General features: G+C 39.1%; 2 protein-coding genes across 2 annotated transcripts in view; one reads left to right on the forward strand and one right to left on the reverse strand.

Annotated features, from left to right (window-relative positions):
* Positions 1-721: 721 nt before the first annotated feature.
* On the reverse strand, positions 722-2180 carry LOC106142850 (peroxiredoxin). The gene is made up of 4 exons (XM_013344763.2): positions 1869-2180; positions 1666-1783; positions 1140-1545; positions 722-1030 (listed from the first exon to the last, which is right to left on the reverse strand). The coding sequence occupies exons 1-4, from the start codon at positions 2029-2031 to the stop codon at positions 977-979; spliced, it is 741 nt and encodes a 246-aa protein (XP_013200217.1). The 5' UTR covers positions 2032-2180; the 3' UTR covers positions 722-976.
* A 254-nt stretch (positions 2181-2434) lies between these two features.
* The window catches only part of LOC106142796 (histone-lysine N-methyltransferase 2C), a 46833-nt gene continuing 26911 nt past the window's right edge, over positions 2435-22356 (forward strand). Inside the window, exons 1-31 of the mRNA XM_060945932.1 lie at positions 2435-2594; positions 2751-2838; positions 3740-3944; positions 4403-4540; positions 4716-4976; positions 5141-5417; positions 5507-5621; positions 5823-5942; positions 6163-6344; positions 6777-6967; positions 7492-7625; positions 7966-8069; positions 8230-8485; positions 8980-9140; positions 9326-9478; positions 10366-10456; positions 10804-10963; positions 11405-11688; positions 12100-12198; positions 12591-12824; positions 13145-13279; positions 13585-13760; positions 13985-14210; positions 14386-14540; positions 14914-15038; positions 15386-15513; positions 16720-16922; positions 18076-18153; positions 20744-20879; positions 21342-21518; positions 21990-22112. Of these exons, the coding sequence (XP_060801915.1) occupies positions 2751-2838; positions 3740-3944; positions 4403-4540; positions 4716-4976; positions 5141-5417; positions 5507-5621; positions 5823-5942; positions 6163-6344; positions 6777-6967; positions 7492-7625; positions 7966-8069; positions 8230-8485; positions 8980-9140; positions 9326-9478; positions 10366-10456; positions 10804-10963; positions 11405-11688; positions 12100-12198; positions 12591-12824; positions 13145-13279; positions 13585-13760; positions 13985-14210; positions 14386-14540; positions 14914-15038; positions 15386-15513; positions 16720-16922; positions 18076-18153; positions 20744-20879; positions 21342-21518; positions 21990-22112 (4915 nt within the window). The 5' untranslated portion in view covers positions 2435-2594. The remainder of the gene's footprint in view (positions 2595-2750; positions 2839-3739; positions 3945-4402; positions 4541-4715; positions 4977-5140; positions 5418-5506; positions 5622-5822; positions 5943-6162; positions 6345-6776; positions 6968-7491; positions 7626-7965; positions 8070-8229; positions 8486-8979; positions 9141-9325; positions 9479-10365; positions 10457-10803; positions 10964-11404; positions 11689-12099; positions 12199-12590; positions 12825-13144; positions 13280-13584; positions 13761-13984; positions 14211-14385; positions 14541-14913; positions 15039-15385; positions 15514-16719; positions 16923-18075; positions 18154-20743; positions 20880-21341; positions 21519-21989; positions 22113-22356) is intronic.

Consider the following 22356-nt stretch of genomic DNA (forward strand, 5'->3'; position numbering starts at 1 on the left):
TATGGGAGTGAAAGTTGGGTATGGCAAAAGAAGCATGAAAGCAGAATAAATGCAGTGGAAATGAGAGCGTTAAGGAGTATGATGGGTGTGAAATTGAGTGACAGGATAAGGAACAGCGTGATAAGGGAATGTTGTGATGTGAAAGAAGATGTAGTTACAGGAATAGAAAAGGGTATGTTAAGATGGTTCGGTCATGTGGAGAGGATGAATGAAAGCAGGTTGACTAAGTAGATATACAAGGAGAGTGTGGAGGGAAAGGTCGGAGTGGGAAGACCTAGACGAACGTATCTTGATCAAATTAAGGACGTCCTGGTAAAGGGTCAGGTCAAAAGTACCCGAAACCGCCGAGCTTGTATGAAGAGAGTTATGAATGTGGACGAAGCGAAAGAAGTATGCAGAGATCGTGGCAAGTGGAAAGAGGTAGTCTCTGCCTACCCCTCCGGGAAAGAGGCGTGATTTTATGTATGTATGTATGTAAATAATGAAAAATGTGAAAAAAGGGGTAAATTATTCATCCTCGAGGGCTTCAACGATGCCCAAAATAACTATTCCTCGCGGACGAAGTTCGGGCACAGCTAGTAAATTATAAAACGCAGTACCTTTGATTCAATTATAACCTACATCAGTCTTTTGTATGAATATTTTAGTAGAGCAACACATAAGTTTTGAAAGTGTATTTTTTAGGACGCAATTATAGATAGAAAAAATGATATAACAAATATTGAATAAGTCATCAATTGTATTAAAAAAATATAAACATATGAAAAATTATCAGTTAACTTGATTATTAACAGTATTGAGTGATGTGAAAGAACATGAGAAAGATGATGAGACTAGAATGAAACAAATCAACCTATTGCTTGAATTGTAAGTACACAGGTTCAAATAAAATTATTATTCTTTTTAATTCTATCAAAGTTCCTTTTCATCTTTCCCGATTGTATGGCTTAATTTCTAAATAGTTCTTTAAGTCAATTTATTTAGTGATTTTTTCAAAATACTTTTTCTTTTCATCAGGGTTCGGTATAATCTGAAATGAATAAAATGTATTTATTATATCAAATATATATATATATATATATATATAAAAGTGATTATTTTTACAGTTGTAACTATTTCTTGAGATCACGCTTACTTACAGTGTCTTGTCCAGGTTTCCATCCTGCAGGACACACCTCACCATGTTTGTCAGTGTACTGAAATGCTTGAACTAATCTTAGAGTTTCATCAACAGACCTTCCCACTGGCAGGTCATTCATTGTGATTTGCCTTAAAATGCCTTTGTCATCAATTATAAACAATCCTCTTAACGTGTGTCCTAGATCTTCTAAGAACACCCCATAATCTTTTGCTATTGAATGGGTTAAATCACTTAGAAGAGGTATATTAATTTTCCCCAAACCGCCTTCCTTACGGGGAGTGTTGATCCAAGCTAAATGTGTGAAATGTGAGTCTACGGAGCAAGCCACTACTTCCGTATTAATTTTTTTGAATTCCTCAATTCTTTCCGAAAATGCTAATATTTCAGTAGGACATACAAATGTGCTGAAAATAAAATTTTAATTAGTTATTTAGTAAATTTGTAGTAAGAAACTAGTTAAGTTATTACTTTGTGTTTAATTAAATTTAAGTGTCGCCTTGCTTACTATAAACAATAGTACTTACAAATCTAAAGGATAGAAGAAGAATACCAGATATTTGCCTTTATAACTGGACAAGGAGAGTTGCGTAATTTCACCATTGATAACAGCGGTAGCTTCCCACTCTGGTGCCGGTTTTGAGACTGGAATAATTAATTTCCATAGATTAAACTAAAAATTACACTTTTACTAAGTTATACCAAAACAAGTTTCGTTGTTTGTACTCACTCACAGCTTTCGTAAATTGTAACTTATGATCAACTTTTCGGGCACCACCAGGAAAAACATTACCACTTCCAAATGAATAACAAGAGTCACTTTCAAAATACGAAGAACTGCAATATTTACTTAAAGTTAGTAATATAATCAATGATTTGAACATTAAATGCATTTTCAAAACTCGGTTAACGTTAATTTAGACAAGCTACAAGTAAAGCAAAACACGGATTTTAATAAATAGTATCGGCTAGCAGAGAGACGCTTGTAACTTTTTTTTTATCTACAATTTTTTGTAAGTACACGTACACGTAGGTAAAGATAGCACACCGAGAAAGAGTTACGTTCCGTTCTACAAAATTAAGGGAACAATTTATTTATGATATTTTTTTTTCAGATTCTCTAAGTATAAATTAAATTAAAAGCTTGTTTTCTATTAAAATATAGTTCATATTACTTTAAATGTACAATTTAAATGTATGCTGTCTAAGGGTTTCGATATACATCGATAATCGAATGGAAGTCGGAATCGTCTAATACTTATTGACTGATATTAAATACGAAATGTGTCACATCACTACTCGGATTGTGCGCTTCGTTCGCGATCACTGAATGTTTTATTAATTTCATAGTTTTTTATTCTAAATGTAAAGTAAAATTTGGAAAATGCGTTTTTATTCAGTTATCTTTCACTTTTCATAATTTCGATTGAAGTGGCGTCCATCGCAAACTCTTGCGGTAAGTTCGGAAGTTTACTAGCAAATCCACTTGTCGTTCACTATGGCGGTCTTCATTTACATTACTTCGATGCTATCGTCGTAAATAATTTTATCACGTCTGCCAAATGGTGATCTGCAGTACTGTTTCTAGCCGTATGTTTGGACATTGTTTTAGATGGACGTACCGGACGAGAGTGTATTAGACGTAGATTTGTTAGCTGACGATGGTTCAGAAGAAGAAGGCGAAGCGCAGCCATCATCAGGTACGCTCCCCGCCTTTTTGTTGCATGCTTTTTACATCCACACAAGAATTATTCAATTCAATACTTACCTTTTAATGTATCCCCATTTCTGTGAAATCTACTCATGGTATATTAAGTTGCTATCCCCTGATATAAGCCAGATAGGTCCTAGCCTTTGTAAGTAAAGATTATTTTTCATAAGTAGGTTGTTATTTGGAGAATATATTCTTACCAAGTTTTCTGGGTGTTGTAAAAACATACCATAAGTAATGTTTAGTTTTGCAATGATACCAATCCATCTCAATATTGATTATATTAATAGATCCACCATGAGAATCAATCAAGAGCTTGGTATCAAAATGCTTACTTATAGGGACTGATTGCAGCTACAAAAGAAAGATTGTTAAGATGATACTTATATTTTATTTATTTTGTTATAATAGAAAGACCGACAGCAACTTATAAATAGTCAAATACAATACAGTTAGCCTGCAAAAGAGCCAATGAAAGGTCGTCACAAAATAAAAAAAACCAGAATTGATAACTAAAGTTGAACACTGGAAACATATAGCTTTGAGTAAGAATTGCAACAGAAACTTTAAATTAATAAAATATAATAATGTTATGTCAATACTTGTAGATTATCATACATACATCACATATCCCTTTGGGGCTAGACAGACCCAAGACTAAGGTTATGTTTAGCTGGATGGCATGAATGAGACAGATTGTAATATTTGGAGATAGAGAAAATGTGATATTTTGTGTGTAGCAAACACACAATAAATAATATAGATGCATAGTGTTGATGACATAAAAGCAGTCCCCATATTCATACCATCATCCTTCATAAGCCAAAATGGAATGACGGAACTGCAGTTAAGAGCAAGTAGATGATAATAATATAGAAAATATTTGTTAGATTTCTACTTAGGACCTGGGTCTACGCCTACATCATGCGCGTCGTCACCACGCGGGGAGGAGCCTGCGTCCCCGGCTGGGACAATGTCACAGCCCTCGTTCTTCCATCCCTACACCCGCCCATTCTTTACCTCTGCCCGTCGAGGCCCAGGCAGGCCGAGAAAGGAAGGCCCCAAGTTGACTAAAGAAGGCAAAATTGTCAGAAGGTAAGGAAGTAATAAAATTTCAATCCATTCATCCCTTGTTAGTTTGCGTGAAGCATTTTCTACCTACCATACATTCTTCTTCCTCCTGTTGCATCCTCACCACCCTGGAGAGGAGCCTGGGGTATGCCATTGACCGTAAATCTTGATTTGGGTGAGTCAGGTTTTTACACTAAGCGACTCATCTGACCTCTGCAGGGGAACCTAACCCATATTGGATTATGGTTACCTATCCAGTTGCCTGAATGTGCTGTTTCGTTACAATGAAATGCAAGTTGTTTATTGTAAACTCTTTATTGCATATAAAAAAAAAATTAACAAATTTTCTTTGTCTAATTGACTAACTTATCTTTTTATGGATTGTGTTTATAGATAATCAGGCATAGAACAACAATTTTTCAACTGCAATGTTTTTTTTTAAGCCAGTTTCTCACATGAGAGTCATAATTTTTGTTGTTTAGATATCGGGCTAACCCTGGGTCTGTCCGTGGTGCTAAGCGACATCGCGGCAGCCGTGAGGACTCATTGGAAGATGTGATGGACGAGGACGACTTCACCATGCCTGCGCCAGAGGAACCACCTTTCATGCCTGAGAAATGGTATTAAAATTAATTATAGATTTTATGAGCAATTAAAAAATATATATTTAAAGTTTCCTTTCTATTCTTCAATTTTTTCAGTAAACCCAATAACAGTGAAGCTACTTTAACACTACAATTTGTGAAATAATTGATGCCTTGCCTTAATGCATATTTTCTATTCGTCTCATCCTAGGCCAGGAAAACTATGCGCTCTTTGCAACTTAAGCGAACGAAGCCAGCTGGGACAAGGCGAAATGCGGCAGATCCTATGCAGCATCGAGGGCGAGACTGGCCTGAACTCTGGCGGGGCCACGCCCACTAACGTCCCCACTCCCACTAGTACCCCCACCACCCCTGTGCCCGCAGGGTTGGCATCCCCTCCACCTGAAATGGAGAATCAGCAACAGTTGGCATTACCGCTCAGCCGGAGGCAGAAAGCATTCAATAAGTGCAAGTATGTATATAAACTTTTTAACAAGTTTTGCAAAAATTCATTTACAAACAAACATGATTGGCTTCTCCTACTTCTTTTTACAAGTAAACACTAGGTTACATAAAAAAAACCTATCAATTTATACAACTTCCAAGTTTGTTAATTATCTATTATATTTCTTACAGGACACCTTTATTCAATATGGAACACACAGATGAACTTTCAATAATTGGCTATCAAGAATCTCTAGAGCTCCCTGGTGTAGTGTCTTCCGGGGCCTTTTACCTTCACCGTTGTTGCCTAGATTTCAGCCCACCATTCCAGGACCAGGTGGCAACTGGATCTACTTCAGAAGAAGAGAAGGAATCACTAGAAGATGCGAGGATAAGAGGAATTGTAACCACAGCATTGCAAAGAAAATGTGCCTTTTGCTTAAGATTTGGTGCTAGTATACCATGTAAAGTAAGTGTTTTGTCATAAATTGATTATGAGTATGTTTTGCGCCGTTTCGTCATTTATTATATTAACTTATCTTTTATTATTTTTTGCAGATGAGCTGCAGTAAATATTACCATCTGCCGTGTGTGTTAGCGTCCGGCGGTTTCATTGACTTTCAGACTAAATCTTCATTCTGCAAGGACCATTTATATCAAGTGCCACTTGTCTGTGAGTAAAATACTTATCAAGAATTATTTTGGTATTAAACAATATTTTTATTTTTAATATGTAGCTTTTCCTGATTGCAATTTCATCTGTTAGCTTCAAAGTTTGATGTCTGGGCAAGACAGCAAGCAGTATACTTATTATTATGTGTATTACAAACTTTTTAAATAGATTGGTAATTGGTTTTTGTTCTCATGTCGCCAGGTACCGCTGACATAGAATGCCGAACCTGCCACACCATCGGCGACCTCGCCAACTTGATGACGTGCGTGACGTGCGGGGCGCACTACCACGGCACCTGCGTGGGGCTCGCGCAACTGCCAGGTTTGTGGATTCATGTTTATAATATTACAAAGATTTTGAAAATTTAATGCCTTTTGCAATAATTTAAAATTCTAATCTCCTTTTTATTTTTTGTAAATGGTTGTTTGTCTTCCAAATAAATAAACCCTGTGATGACCAAGCGCTTGATGGGCAAGTTACTTTTCCAGTTTCAGACGTGATAACTTGTGACTAAGATGTATAATATATTCTCTCTAAACAGGAGTGCGATCTGGCTGGTCGTGTCGCACGTGCCGCGTGTGTCAAGTGTGCCGCGGAGAGGCGGCCACCACCCCGGGCTCCGACTGGCGAGCCGTGACGTGCGAGCAGTGCGACAAGTTGTACCACGCGACTTGTCTCAGGCCCATGATGGCGACTGTTCCCAAGTATGGTTGGAAGTGCAAGGTGTGTATGACTTAAATATACATTTACTAGCGACCCGCCCCGGCTTCGCACGGGTGCAAAATTATAAATGTTATTATACATAAAAACCTTCCTCTTGAATCACTCAACCCGTTACAAAAAATCGCATCAACATCCGTTGAGTAATTTTAAAGATTTAAGCATACAGACAAACAGACTAAAATAGCGACTTTGTTTTATACACTATGTAGTGATACTAATGGTTACTTCAGGAGCAGGGTCATAATATAAATAAGCGAGCCTGAGCTCTTCAGACAATAATTATTCCAATAACTCGTCGATCCTTCGCATAGAAAAATGTGAATGAATCAAGCAAAGTATGCATAGATCTTGGCAGGTGGGAGTATATAGTTAGTCTGCTCACACCACCGATAAAGTAGTGTAATGAAAAATATCCTTTTTTTTTGTGCCCAGTGTTGCCGCGTGTGTTCGGACTGCGGAGCGCGGTCCCCGGGCGCGGGCCCGTCGTCGCGCTGGCACGCGCACTACACGGTGTGCGACTCGTGCTACCAGCAGCGGAACAAGGGCTCGTGCTGCCCTCTGTGCCGCCGCGCCTACCGCGCCGCCGCCTACCGCGACATGATACGCTGCACGCTCTGCAAGAGGTCAGTGGGGCAGCTCTGTGATACCTACAGGGCGGCAGAGAGTACATTATTATGCTTTGTGGTCGATGAATGGTCTAAGGTCCTTTTGAATGTCTCAACTACCCAGAACCAGTTGAGTTAGTCGTTTCATATTCCATATCATTCAATCGAAGGTAATAGAAAATCACAGAGGTGAGGTATGGAATCATTACTCTGAAACTGAAGAAACAAAACTAGCCATCTCATGAACCTATTCAGAAATGTTGATGATGACTTACAACTATGTCAATCTTTGAGTTAAAAGAATACTGAAGATTAGCCTTGTCAGTGTTCATTAAAAACCCTGCAGGTAATTAATAACAAGTCAAAAATATCCATAAATTCAAATTCTACTGACAATTCTGCAGATTATCACGGTCAAACAAAAAATATACCAAGTGTTTTATTTGAGTTTGTGTCTTCAATCTGCTTGATGGTAAGCAAGATGGTAAGTTATTGGTAACTTTGTTATTATCACTCTTTCTTAACAACAATTTTATTGGCAGGTATGTGCACGGGATGTGCGACCCAGATGCAGAACCGCTACAGCACAAGCAAAACAAAGAGAAGAACCCGGGTTATGAGTACAACTGCCCAATCTGCAAGAACCATATGCAGATGACTGGCACGAAGGCTGGCTGTGAGTACTTAGGAAATACACAATCTTCAAAAGTTACATTCAACAAACCTATCTTGATGAAACTAGAAAATTTCCTGGTAAAAATTACCCTTAACAGACAAGCTTGAATGTGGATGAAGCAAATGAAGCATACATATGAATGGGTTTTCAATGCGTTGAGATTCACCCCTTTAGGCTTGAATGTAAGGCAAGCGTGCAACCAAATCAGCATTATGCTCTATGCATGTTACTCCAAACACCACAATTAATCGATTATGAACAGATATCGAGTCACTGAATGCTTTTACCAAATCGAGGATTCAATGTTATAATAATAAATTATACCTACTTGTGCTTTTAGCCTTCGAAGATGAAAACACCGCGTCAACATCACAAGATTCGTCATTCGGTGACGAGAATTCGCAACATGAACAAGATCCTCTCGCTATGGAAACCGTTACTAAGGTGAGGTTATCAGACCTATTAAAATAATTACACACCATGTTACCTTTTATTCTTATCTACAGTAAAATTTTATTCATGATTCATGTTTTTCTTGTTGAACATTTTATACTTGAGAACTTGAATGTGACGTCAAAGATATAATTTGAAAATTGATTTTCAGTCCGACGTCGGCCTCGGCAAAGGCAAACCCTACAACGTGTCATCGAAAATAGCTAAGAAAAAGATGGGCGGTTACAAATTGAAGGGCGGATTCCCTCCGGCCGGCAAGCTTGGGTTCCAAAAACGCCAACGCTCAGTACTAGAGTTTGGTAGAAAACGCGGCTCCAAGCCAAAAATGCGCGGCGTATTTGGAGTCCCAGGGTTAGGGCTGCAGAGACCCCAGGCCCCAGATAATAAGCTACCGGAGGACGATCCCGGTGAGAAGGCTTCAAATGGTTAGAGTTTCATTTGTTTTGTTTTGTCCAAGGATAATGGGGTTTTCGAAATGGGACACAAGTTGCACTACTGAATCATAATGAATTCCATCCATCTTTTTTCAAAACTTGATTTAATTTAATTTCGCTTTTAAATTAATTTTAATTTCATGTTGTAATGTGACCATTTACCTGCTAGGTGCATTTGTTCCATCAAATAACATGTTTTTTATCATTTGTTTAACAGTTAATTTGAACATGCTGCTATCTAGTGTCCCATACATCTGAACACCTTTATTATTTTGTTTTATCATTATTTCATCATTATCATTTCATTTTAACAATTCGTTTTGCATGAAATTTTTGTTCATTTGTTTGATTTATCAATTTCTCTTCTCAACCTCATAATGCTTCTGTTTTTTAAATTCATTTTGGTTTAACACCTTTTCACCCAATTTTCGCAAAGACTACCAAGTTAATGTTATTGTCTATAACAGGAATGGAAAACAAACTTGTGTTGTGTTCGAGCAAAGACAAGTTTGTGTTGACTCAAGACTTATGTGTGATGTGCGGCGCCGTCGGAACTGACTCCGAAGGGTGTCTGATTGCGTGCGCGCAGTGCGGACAAACCTATCATCCTTATTGCGTTAACATCAAGGTTTGTAACTCAATTTTTAACTTTGTACAAAATATGTAATGGCATATAAAGATTTTAGTTTGTTTCGCCGCTTCTTCATTTGAAGCGATAGTAGTGCTTCTTGACCTCATCAAGTGTACCTATCATTTTAAAATTTTAAATTTATTTCCAATTGTGTATACACTGACGATTTGAGTTTCCCGCAGGTGTCGCAAGTGATAGTGACGCTCGGCTGGCGTTGCCTCGACTGCACCGTGTGCGAGGGCTGCGGCAACCGCGGCGACGACAACCTGCTGCTGCTGTGCGACGACTGCGACACCGCCTGGCACACCTACTGTGCGCGCCCGCCGCTCAGCGAGGTACGCTACTCTAGTCTATGCTGGTCTAGGCACAGTAGACAACCTGCTGCTGCTGTGCGACGACTGCGACACCGCCTGGCACACCTACTGTGCGCGCCCGCCGCTCAGCGAGGTACGCTACTCTAGTCTATGCTGGTCTAGGCACAGTAGACAACCTGCTGCTGCTGTGCGACGACTGCGACACCGCCTGGCACACCTACTGTGCGCGCCCGCCGCTCAGCGAGGTACGCTAGTCTAGTCTATGCTGGTCTAGGCACAGTAGACAACCTGCTGCTGCTGTGCGACGACTGCGACACCGCCTGGCACACCTACTGTGCGCGCCCGCCGCTCAGCGAGGTACGCTAGTCTAGTCTATGCTGGTCTAGGCACAGTAGACAACCTGCTGCTGCTGTGCGACGACTGCGACACCGCCTGGCACACCTACTGTGCGCGCCCGCCGCTCAGCGAGGTACGCTAGTCTAGTCTATGCTGGTCTAGGCACAGTAGACAACCTGCTGCTGCTGTGCGACGACTGCGACACCGCCTGGCACACTTATAAAGAAAATTCTCATTCGCTTTTTCTTCCTCCTGGCTTTAGTCCTGGTTGCATCCTCACCACTCTGTAGAGGTGCCCGGGGTATGCCTTTGACCGTGGATCCTGGATTGGATGAGTCAGTTAGTCAGACCTAACCCATGTTGGATTGATCGATGGTTACACATCCATTTGCTTGACTATGAAGGTTTCCTCACGATGTTTCCCTCATCGTTAGAGGGGTAACTTTTTTCCACTTTACTGTGGTTAACCGCACATCTAGAAAGAAATTGATGGTGATTCATATGACTTGTCAACGTGATAACCCTGCAAACCTACGTATACATGTACATTAACTTATTTATTGTCCCGCCAGGTGCCGCGCGGTGCGTGGCGCTGTGAGCGGTGTCGCCGCTGCCTGACGTGCGGCACCAGGGAAACCAAAGCTTGGTGCGACAATTATACAGGTTAGTCGGAATTTTCAGATATAGCTATATTGACTGCTAAATTCGTGCTACTTGATCAAAACTTACTACTTGTAATTCAAGTTCTTTCTACTTGATCATGGCTTCTTAATTTTCATAAAAATAGTCTAATGCAAACCATCTCCTGACCCATTGTATTGTTCGTTTGAGAAGTAGCTGGTTTAACTGTATTTTAAATTTAGAACTGTATTGATTGGATGTAAGAACTTCATACATCAACACATCATGGAGTCTCATCAAAGAAGGTGGTTTCAGAATGAAAAAAAATATGAAATTTTTTTCTTGTCCTTTATGTGCACTAAGTAAATAAATATTTTTTATTCTAACAGAATGCGCCCCATGCGCCTCCCTCGTGATATGCTGTGTATGCTCCGAGCCGTATTGCGACGGGGAACTCATCATTCAGTGCTTCAGTTGTAACCGATGGCTGCACGCGAGTTGTGACTCTATACGAGGCGACGCCGATGCTGAGGCTTGCTGTCGACAAGGGTGAGTAGTTTTAGTATCTTGTTTGTTGCGCAGTGAAATCCTTATTTTAGTATTTTATTTGTTCTTCTGTCACTCTTATTCCAGGCTAGCCTAGATACCTAGGTTGCTTTTTAGTATTTCCTATGAAGGAGAACTTATCATTAAGTGCTACAGCTGCAATCGATGGGTGCTCGCTAGTTCCGATTCGTGGAATGTTAGTTGCGTCTTCTAGAAATTACAAGCCGTTACGAGTAACACAATCATAACGTTGTTATGATTGTGTTACTAATAATCCTCGTCAGACTCCTCGACATACTGCAACATCGCTCGTACTTCGATAACATCATAACATAACTACGAACATAAGTCTCATTGAACCCTAATATTGCACAATTTACTACATATTTTAATATTTTCAAATCAGGAACGCCAAAAATTAAACCAGATATCTATCTTCCTTAGATACAAATGCGTAATGTGTCGCGGGCGAGATATTCCGCCTCCACATCTAGCGAGAGCTATAGAAGCTGCTCCCGTCACAAGCACAACAAGCATTATAACGAATCCTCGACCGACTCCGCGACACACTGCAATGTCGCTCGGCCTCGGCGGTGAATACTACGTGGACGACGTATGTTTGTCGCAACGCGGCGCCCATCACATGAAGCAACTCGAAGCGGACCTTGGCATCACACACACGAGACGGAAACGACGCTTCAAGAATGAGAACACGGAGAAGGATGCTGGTGAGTAGAGTTGTTGTATTTGGAATTGCAATTTGTGTATACATGGTTGGTTGTTATTAATGAAGATTTGTATAGATCCATTTTTTCTTATTATGTCGTAGGAGGCGATGAAATGACATACCGCCACCCAAGGCTTTTTGAGGATTTTATGGGGTGTGAGTGTGGAATTAAGGGGCATTATTGTTAAGACATTTCAAGAATTGTTTAAAAAGAAATTAATTTCAAAAGCATTTCTTTTGTTTTTCCTCCTAAATCTTGCTTTTGTTTATTTTGGCAGCAGCCATTTTAAAATCGCTTTTTAATACCAAGTCACTTCCTATCTCTTCTCATCACTGTCACTTCAGTAATTTTGATAAAAAATAGGAATCTAATGGTGACTTTTTTGTGTGGGCTGCTGTGATGTTGGATTAGAAATAATGGCATCTATTGAAACAGTGGTTCAGAACGCCGACGTCGAGATGGCCGACGACTCGAAGCCGGACAGCACCGCTGAGGTCAAAGAAGAACCCGGTTAGTTGAAAAGTCAAACTGTTTCTTTAGTTTAATAGAATTTAATAATAAATAATAACTGACCTAGACTGATTGTATCTGGATTTTTGTTCCAAGCTTCGCTACTGTCCAAATTATTGGTCCTGTTGGTCCAGTCAAAGTCTGCTAGAGTTTATCAAAATGGCCCACTTATTTTGATGAAATCTAGAAAGTTTGACTTAATTCTTTACAAACAAACACACATGTTTATCCTTACAATAGTATGTTGATCATGCTTAGAGGGCCTGGCCAAAACTATGGTTAATGGTCCTGTAATTTTGTGGGAGAGGTTATGTATTAAGTCAGGTTTGCATTACAAAATGCACGTCCTCAACCCAAATGTTACAAAAGTATAATCGTTTAACATTTCTCAGGCGTATCAACGAACAACAACCTCAAAGAAGGCACGCTATGGAACATAGCGAACGACGGGCCACCTCCCGAAGGCTTCACGGTGTACACAATAGAGTCTGGCCTCACGGTGTTGAGAAGAAAGAGACAGAGGAATCTCAACAAGCTGGGCATTGGCGGGTTTGTGGTGCGACAGAGACAGAGCAGCAAGGCGCAGCTCGACGATGATAAAGATGGCGACGGCACACAGGCTGGTGGTAAGGACGTTTCAATTTCGTCTACTGTTTATTGGTACATATGGGGCCTTCATATAGAACCAAACCCGCCGTTGATATTGTTATTGACCTTGCCTTTTTGCGAAACTTGTCAAATTTTGCAGTCAATTCAGATGAACAAGCCAACTTAAGCTTTTAAGGTTTTTGTTATATTGATATCTGATAAATACATAATCACGTTATTTCGTAGCAAAATCAACAATGCAAAATTATTTTATCCCATTTGTTTTTAAACTACATTTTAAATTTCGTTCTGAATACAAAGTTGGACGAGATGCAAAAAGAAAAACAATTATTTTCAGAATCACCAGGCAACAAGCGGAAGCCTCGTCGGAAGCCTCGTTCGAAGTTGATGGAGCAATTCCCGTCCTACATGCAGGAGGCTTTCTTCGGCAAAGACCTGTTGGAGCCGATCAAGCCTTCTGTCAGTTCTACAGGTAGGTTCTAACTATCAAAACATGGAACTATCAAAACATGTAATACCTACAACACTTATGGAAAATACCTCATCTGATTTCCGATAAATTTAACAAAATACGAGAGGTTGTTTTAAGCTAATCCTCTATCTACCCTGTTATAGATAAAGACGTTATATATGAGTGTGTATGGTTCGCTCTGATTTGATCATGTTGTTAACTTAGATTCAAATTAAAACCTCAAAATCTTCACCCAATAAATGTCGATGCCCAAATGACAAAACACCCTATAACTATTAAATATATTTTTAATTTTTTTACACTAGGAAACCCGTCAGAAAGCCCAGGCGGAAGTTTGCGGGCCCCCACTCCTGAGGGATACCGCGAACTGAGGGACTTCAAACTGGATCTAGACAACTCCGATACGGACGGAGAGGACGTGCTGTCTGCTCTGACTGTGTACAATGAGCAGGACACTTCTTATGTCATCACACTCAATTCTGTAAGTTGAATCTTATCACAGTTCAGTTGTTGTCAAACCTAAATATTATGTGGAAAAATTTTAACTGAATTCGAGTCCCAGGTATCAGAAGTAGCCTCTTATTTGATTTTCCTTTTTCGTACAAAAACTGTGTTTGTCAGGTGCAAAACCTTAATTATCTGCAAATTTCATTAAAATTTATGGTAAATTATCACATATAACTAACTCAATATCTTTTTTTACAGGAGGAAGTTGAACTTCTAAACTCTCTAAAGCCCAAAGAAGAGAAAGACGACTCAAACAATACGGAAGTAAAAGTAAAAACTGAACATGAAGACGGTAACCTCAAACATACTGAAGACTCCACGGCACTGAAGAACGCCATACTTGGCCCACAACCCGCTGAACCGGAGCAACCTGCAGACTCTGTGCCCACAGAGCACAGCACCAAAACTGAGCCCGTTGGTAGTGGTAAGTAGTACTTTTTCTTTAAAGTTCAGGTTCAAACTATGAATAAGTCGAAAGAAGTATGCAGAAATCGAGGCAAGAAGAAACAAAACATTTTCTTAAATATTTAATTTTAGGTGAGACTATTATACTATTTATTTCTTATTTTCAATTTTCTAACTATAAGTTTTATCCACAGAGACGGCATCATCGCAAGCATCGACAATATCTCCCAAGGACGAGCTGTCTCTCCTAGGCGTGAACCTGGACGCGATGGTCCGCGACACGCTGCCCGATATGGACAGCAACGACGTCGACGAGATATTCAAGGGAGTTCTCACTGATGACTCGCAGGTTGGTGCATTTACGGAACTATCTACAAGCTTTATACACCTTGCCTTGTTCATTCTCGATAGAAAGTTAGGGTAAATCATGAAATACATTTGTTGCATGATCAACTTTTTATCAAAGGTTTCCAATAATCATTGTAAAATCTCGTCATCATTGAAATTATTTCAAACACGGTTGGGTATGATTATTATGATGACATTCTGTACCTGTACTCAATATGGCAGAAAGCTCCAAGATGGCCGATTTATTCATATGCGCAATCATGATACAAGTATCAAATTATGCGAGACACAAAAACAAGTTACTAGAAATTCAACTCGATTTTTTATTTTTTATAATGTTTGTGTTTAAAGAATGTCATCGTCATATGTTTCAGGAATCTCAAGAATCATCTGTGTCGTATGTGAATACCATGGCGGGAACTCCGTACTCACAACAAAGGCAGCAGCTTCAAAGTCCGATGGAATACTCATCGCCTTATCATAACGAATTCGGCAGCAAGTGAGTATGATTCTATTCCGCAAATCTTTAATTGTTTAGTTGAAAATGGTCAATGGTGGTCCTCGGATTTACTCCAGGGAGGGTGCAACCGAGACAAAAACGCTATAAACACTTATCATAGGCGCTAGTTCCGGTTGCGTTTTCGCCTCTTTGGTGTGCTTATGATTACGATTCTGGATTACGTAAATCAGGTTTTTAAACGAAGCAACTCCCGTCTGATCCAAGACAGAGGAACCTAACCCATGTTAGATTATTTTAAAACATCCAGTTTTCTCACGATGTTTTCCCTCGGCGTAAGACAGACAGCCTCTTATCAGTGTGTAATAATGTATTGTATTAACTGCTAGCAGCAGCAGCGCACTAAGCCCCCTGCTGGAGGGCGGCGCGGCGGCGGGCGGCGCGGGCTGGGAGGCGGGCAGCGCGCCGCCGCCCTCCTACAACCAGCGCAGCGCTGATAAGATGCGGGCCGATGAGAGTGAGTGCATCTTTCATTTCCTTCGAGCCTTCATTTTAAGAAATACAACTTTTCAAAGTAATTTTTTTACCTGTAATAGGCTATTACACTCTTTTTTGAAAACTGTTTTAAATCAATCCTGAGACTGTGTTATACCTATAGAATTTTTATTAAAATTTTTTGAAGCCGAAAAGTGCTCTAAAAACGATTTATTATTTATGATTTTATATTTTCGCGCGAAAACGCCATCCGCCATGCTGTTTTGACTCGTGACGTCATACTTTTAGTAAACAATACGGCTCTACGTAAGACTAAAGTAAAAAGATTTTTGTAATAATGAATTACAATACATATTGTTGGTGTCTTGTTCCTGAATGCAAGAATACAAGTATAAAAACACCAGAAAAATTGTGGATTCCACTGCCAAGTGATATTAAAATGAGAAACACTTGGTTGAAATTAGCAAGAAGAGATCCAAAATAGGTTATGTTGGATTGGTTGTGTAATAATTTACCTATTATAATTGTGTATTGTAAGAGAATGTTTAATACAATAAATACTTACATCGCTGTTTTAACATTTCTTAACTCAGCAGAACAGAAATCGGGATTGGACGCAAAAAATTTCGCCACCATCAACGTATTAATCCTCGGTAGATTTATATTGTCTGCTTTCACAAAACCGTCTTCCATGATTCTATTAAATTATTAAAGAGTAAAAACCCAAAAACGTGATAGAAATTTTAAAATTTCAAAATAAACAGAGCCTGACATCATCGATATGTTTTCGATTCGATATATTTGTTTACTAAAAGTATGACGTCACGTCAGTACCCAACATGGCGGATAGCGTTTTCGACTTTTGAAGAACAGATTAAAAAGTGGATTTTTTAAATTGAATTATAAAATCCATATTGCACTTTTATGAATAATGATCGATGTTTTTCTTTTATTTTTTACAAAATCTATAAGATACGTGCATTTTTATATTTTTTTTTACATGGTGTAAAATAGCCTATTGTGTAACTGTATATTAAAGGATAATTCTTTAGCAGATGTCTCCCTAACTGTAGCTTATTTGTGTGCCAAATTCTATCGAAATCCTGATGATGACATTGATTTATAAATATCAGTTTACTTTTCTTGTTATTTATATTCAGAAAAAAAAAACTTCGATAATTTTATAAATTCAAAGATGTTTTGATTCTCACATCAAAAACCCAACCAGGTCTCGGCTCGGCAGCGACAATATCTGCTGTATTATACGCCAACACAAACCACCCAGAATGGAAGACTGACTTCCCCAACTGGGTGGATCGTTGCAAGCAGATCCTAAAGAAATGGCGCGCTTTGCCTTCCGAACAAAAAGCGCCGTATCTTCAAAGAGCAAGAGATAATCGTACAGCGATTCGTATGAAGAAAGCGCAACAGGTATGTACGCTTTATAACAAGATGGCGGTGTGTGCTAACCCAACTTATTCACGTGTTGTGTGCCATTCACACTTTCACTACGAGTGTTTATGTGTACCCTCTTTTCTATAAAGTTGATTAAATGCAGCGATCTATCGCCTATCAGTGTCTCTATATATTATTATGTAGTATAAGAAAGAAAATTTGGCGTTCTTTGTTGTTATAGACTAATGGAATTTTGCTCACATAAATATATATTACCAGTCATAAGTTTTTACAGAGTAGAGATGGATTTTTTTTTCAACGGGATGAAGACTTGATGAAAGGAATTCTTTTACTATTTAGTAAAGCATATTAAATCTTATAGTTAATAGTAATTTGTCTGTATATGTACCTTAATAAATAATAAATAAATAAAAATAAGTAAACACCATAGTAACATTTCTGTGATATATTTTTAATGGGTCACTGCATTTATAAACATTTGATGGCAATAATTGTGATCACGGTCCAACAACAAACAGTCAAGCTTAATGTGTTACACTTTTATTGCGGATTTCAAAGATTGCTAGACGCCCACTTGAGCACGCATACCATGGCGACTTCCCACAGGAAAAAAAACCTACCAGGCCACGTTCGTAATGAATAGAGTTCTATGATTGGCTGTGACACAGGCAGCTTTTTGATTGGCGAATATATAGCCTTATTTCTGTGGGACTGCACCCTAAAACTTTGGCCGAGCACAGCTTGGGTTTCGCTTACGACTCCGTGTTACATATATGGATGCAAAGAGCGATAAAAATTACCAATTTTGTTTGTCGATGAACTTAATTGAATATTGGAGAACTCTAGTAATGTTGTAGTTCTATACTAATCTTCTACATTTTACGGAAACGTTTATTAAACTTGGAATAGAACACGAACACGAGGAGTGCAACAGTCGCCGTATGTATCTTCAGCCAATCTCTGGCCGGTGCGTGCGTTCTACATAATTAAATAAATGTCTACTCGGTTAATCACTAAGTTGAAATTGTGCGCCCTCAAAAATGTTTTGTTTCTCATACCGACGGCGAAATTTTAAATTAAGATCGGGCCAACCCTACATATTTTTTTTTGTGTTTGAACATATTTTTCGCACATTGTGATTTGTGACCAAAAATTGAAATTGGAATAGAACACGAGTGCGAGTGCCCCCGAGCCCGAGCCTGCCAGCCCCGCGAGCGCGCCCGCGCCGCCGGCCGCCGCCGGGCCGGTGCGCGCGCCCAACGTGACGGTGACGGCGGGCGGGCTCCTGGAGGCGGACGCGCACATCCGCGTGCTCACCCCGTCCGAGATCATGCGCACGCTGCCGCGCCTCGCGAGGCCCACGGTACCGCGCGCCAGCGCACGCGAGCGTACGCACCGACACGCCACGCGCGCCACACGATACTGTTGCTATACACTCACTTTACAGATGTTAACTTACTCGTGATAAAAAGTCGCGTTCCTTTAGACAAACAAACAATTGCTTTCCGTACAGTTTTTAAGTAGGTAGCACGTCGTTAAATATAACTACTGCAGGTGTCATCGTTACTAATGTTCTTGTTCTATTATACTATTTTCTTTATTTATTATCTTTGTTATCTTATATTTTTCGTTTAGCTGTGCTAAAATGTACGGCAAAGCAATATTAGGTAACACACAAACACGTTTGCACTACAGATTACCTATTAAAAAAAATTAAAAAAGTAATCCAAGTTATCAAAATCTGTGGTGTAATCTGAATTGGTCGATAAAATTATTGTACCTAAATATTTTCCGTCTTCTCATTTTAAAAATTACAACACACTCACTTACTACTACATACTTCTAACATCGTTATTCCTATAATTTAGATCTGCAGAAGGAAATAAAAATGCTAATTGATTAAACTTTGAAATATGCTTTAAAACAAGACGACAAAAAGTAACCTTAAATCATTGGTTAACATTTTTATTTGAAATCAAACCTTGGTAGTGGTAAAGTTTAAGTTTTTGAACGCCGTTACCATATTTTTTACCTGTACACTGAGGGAATCGATTTCATAATGATCTGGACTCTTTTAGATGATACTGGCATGTACCCTAGGAGTTTTTTCAACAGATTCCTGATGGTGCCCATGGCCGTCAAAGGGTAAAACATAAACATAGCACTTACACTACACAACAAAATCAACACCTGCGTTGGCGTGTCAATGCGTATGCGAGGCGTCGTTTCGAACATTGTTGGGTGATTCGCGGTTTGCACCTCGCGGTCCTACGCACCGTCCCGTTCCGATCCAAATTTAAATTTCAACATCACCCAACAAATTTGGCTGTTAACTGGCATTGTAAGCTGTGTGATTATTTTGTTCAATTTTCTTTTAAGCTTTTTCATTTTTTAAAACGAGGACCCACTATCCAGAAACGCCTCCCGGACTCGTGTCCTCTGTTTCCGTAATGTTTTTTTTTTATTATTTCCGCTTTGCCTTGGTAGTGTTGGCTTTAACATGGACGCAATGGTGGCTGGAGATGGTGTGCTAACAATTCTAACATAGCTCAGTGTTGTCACGATTCATTTGCGTTTTACGCTCATGTGTATAAGGCTTTATAAATAGTTAGTGTTTATAGGTAAACAGTTGTTAAGTAATTGTATTTTTATATTTTATTAATTAGATATTGTTTCATACAGTGTTGATGAAAGTTGAATACCAATTATTAGTTATTTAATTTAGTAATGAACACAACAGTGTTTTATAAATTGAGGTAGAACAAAATAATGTCTATAGAAAAAAGAATTGGTTTGTACAAAAAAAGGAACAAAAACTTGTCTAATATCAGTAATAACTTAAATAATTTTGTCTTTGTATCTAAGAAAAATGTTTATATGATTTTAACATAAGCATGATCAACTAAATTTTTACCATTAATATAGTTACTATTTTTATAACACTGTAAATTATTAAAACCACTGTATTTGGAGTGTGAATGTTCACAATTTTTGCAAGTTAAAAACGTAGGTATTTTTTCACTTCAACATAAAATGTAGATTAATATAGTATGTCCAAAAAAGTTAACTAAAACATTGAATTATATTAACTGGTTGAAGATAAATATACTTTTGTAAATTATTTACTTGTAATCAGAAGTATTTTAAAATAAACTTGCCTGCGTAGTTAGTCGCAGCATGCCGAAAGTATACTTTGTTAAAATTAGATGAATAAATGTAACATTGGCTTATAATAGTGTAAAAGTAATGTTAATACAACTATTTACAACAAGAGATTTGTATGCATCTTTAATAAACTATACGTATAGGCATTTAAATTGTAGTGTAAAGAAAGTCAATGTTGCATATATTCGTCTACCCACAAAACACAATTCTTGCAAACGACCAACGCTACAGAATGAACTGTAACATTTCCTTCGCAGCTTACATTATTATGAGTCACTATATACATAGAGAAACATTATTGAGATTTCTAGTGAAGATGGAAAATACGAAATGAAATTATTCATTTCAAAACAAATGCTCTGTAGCAAAATGTGTGTATTCTGAAGGCAATTGTCAATCTGCCGTTTATAAATAAAAATACCGTACTTTCTTCTAAGGCAGCTTTTGGTGAAACTTGGCCTGATCGAGCAAACCCCACGAGCCGCCTGTAGTCGGTTGCATCGTAAAACGATACTGTATTGTTTATAAACGAAGGAATGAAGTGTTTTTATACATTAAATAAAATTATTATTGTCGTCCAAAAGTCCAAACAATTGTATTTACTGGCTCATACTCGTTGGTCGCTTGCAAGCTTCACCGGACCACCAAATGACGTCATAATATACTACCAGGAACAAGAACGGGCTTGCGGCCAACAGCGAAGCGCCCGCGAGGCCGAACAAGAGCGGCAATGGAAACACCTACAACAACAACGACAACAACAGACGCAACAACAACAGCAGATCATACACGATCAGAGGGTGCAAGGTATCTATCTATATTTATGGAAATGTATTGATAATGGGGAACATATGTTTGCAAGAATAGTGCCATATAAGTGCGTGTTTAAACGTGTCAATCGAGGTTAGCTATGTAGGTGTAGATTGGACAGCCTCAAATAGATATTTTAAAACTGAGATGTACGATAAAGTGGGGAGAGAGACAAATGTCGGGAAGCGTAATTCACGTACCCGAAGCACAACAGCGAAAACAAAGATGAGACAGACAGGATTTTATATTGAATCACATAAATATCTATTGACCTTTGTATTCTCTGCCTTCTTCTCCGGGAAAAAGGCGTGAGTTTATGTATGTATGACCTTTAGCATTAGTGAGCATGGCCGTAAGCATACGATGCAGCATTTACTTAGGGAGCTCAATACACACGATGATGAACCCACCTTGCGTTCAGAATAAAACACGATGAATGAACGTGAATGTGTTCGAAAGCAGCGATGCAGCGTTTACGTGCTCCAGACAGCCCGAGCGGCCCGCCCGGCGTGACGGCCGAGGCGCCGCGGCAGGCGTTCCCCGCGCAGAGGTTCCCCATACATTACAACAACGAGGATATCAACAGGCAGCTCAGGGATCTGCTGCAGAGGCATCCCGAGAAGATGTGGCCACCGCGTGAGTCTCCTATATATTTGTTATACTTAGTTTTTCATTATAAATAGGAATGTTTAATCTCATTTATTCATTCCTATAATCGCGTCAATATCCCTTGCGGATAAACAGAGCCAGCAGTCTTGAAAGACTGACAAGCCATGTTCAGCTGTAAGGCTTAATGAGAGAATTGAGATTCAAATAGTGATAGTTTGCTAGCCCATCGCGTATAAGAAGAATTCCAAGTTTATAAGCCTATCCCTTAGTCGCCTTTTACTACATCCATGGGAAAGAGATGAAGTAGTCCTATTCTTTTTCGTACTGGTGCCGGGAAATACCATACGGCATTTAAATAATTAAAAATAAAAAAACCATCAGATTAAAGTTGTCAGAAACGGCTATGATCCACCAGCGCTGGTTTTCCGTTGATGACCTAGTTGACGTTTGAAGGCTCTTTTTAGTCTTTATTGGTCTATAAATGTTATACTCCAACAGAGGCGGGGTCAACGGAGAGCGGCGCGGGGGTGGGCGCGGAAGGGCAGCCGTTCCGGCAGCCGCTGCCCGTGGGAGTGCGGCCTAGGGTTCCGCAACCCGGGCAACTAAGGCCTGAGCATCAATGTGAGGACTTCATTATTTATACGCTTTTAATTTAAAATAATACATAACGTACATTCTCACGCATCTTTCCACAATAGCAGAGTTCCTTAAAAATGCATGAAATATTATGGCAGAATAAAAAAATGTAAATATGCATAAGTGTGTATTTACAGACCAGGCGATTACTGCGGCTTACATTAAAACCAATTAGTTAGAATGCAATTTTGGAGTAAGCTAAGTAAGCTTTGTTGAGAGTTTATTCAGG

The sequence above is a fragment of the Amyelois transitella genome, chromosome 9 (genome assembly GCF_032362555.1).
Source record: "Amyelois transitella isolate CPQ chromosome 9, ilAmyTran1.1, whole genome shotgun sequence".
Lineage (NCBI taxonomy): Eukaryota > Metazoa > Arthropoda > Insecta > Lepidoptera > Pyralidae > Amyelois > Amyelois transitella.

Excerpts from the sequence above, each read along its gene's own strand:
- LOC106142850 (XM_013344763.2), bottom strand. The coding sequence starts at position 2,031 with ATGCATTTAATGTTCAAATCATTGATTATATTACTAACTTTAAGTAAA. Across the intron at positions 1,546-1,665 it reads TTCTTCTATCCTTTAGATTT|CACATTTGTATGTCCTACTG; the intron begins GTAAGTACTATT and ends TTTTATTTTCAG. Across the intron at positions 1,031-1,139 it reads GGAAACCTGGACAAGACACT|ATTATACCGAACCCTGATGA; the intron begins GTAAGTAAGCGT and ends TATTCATTTCAG.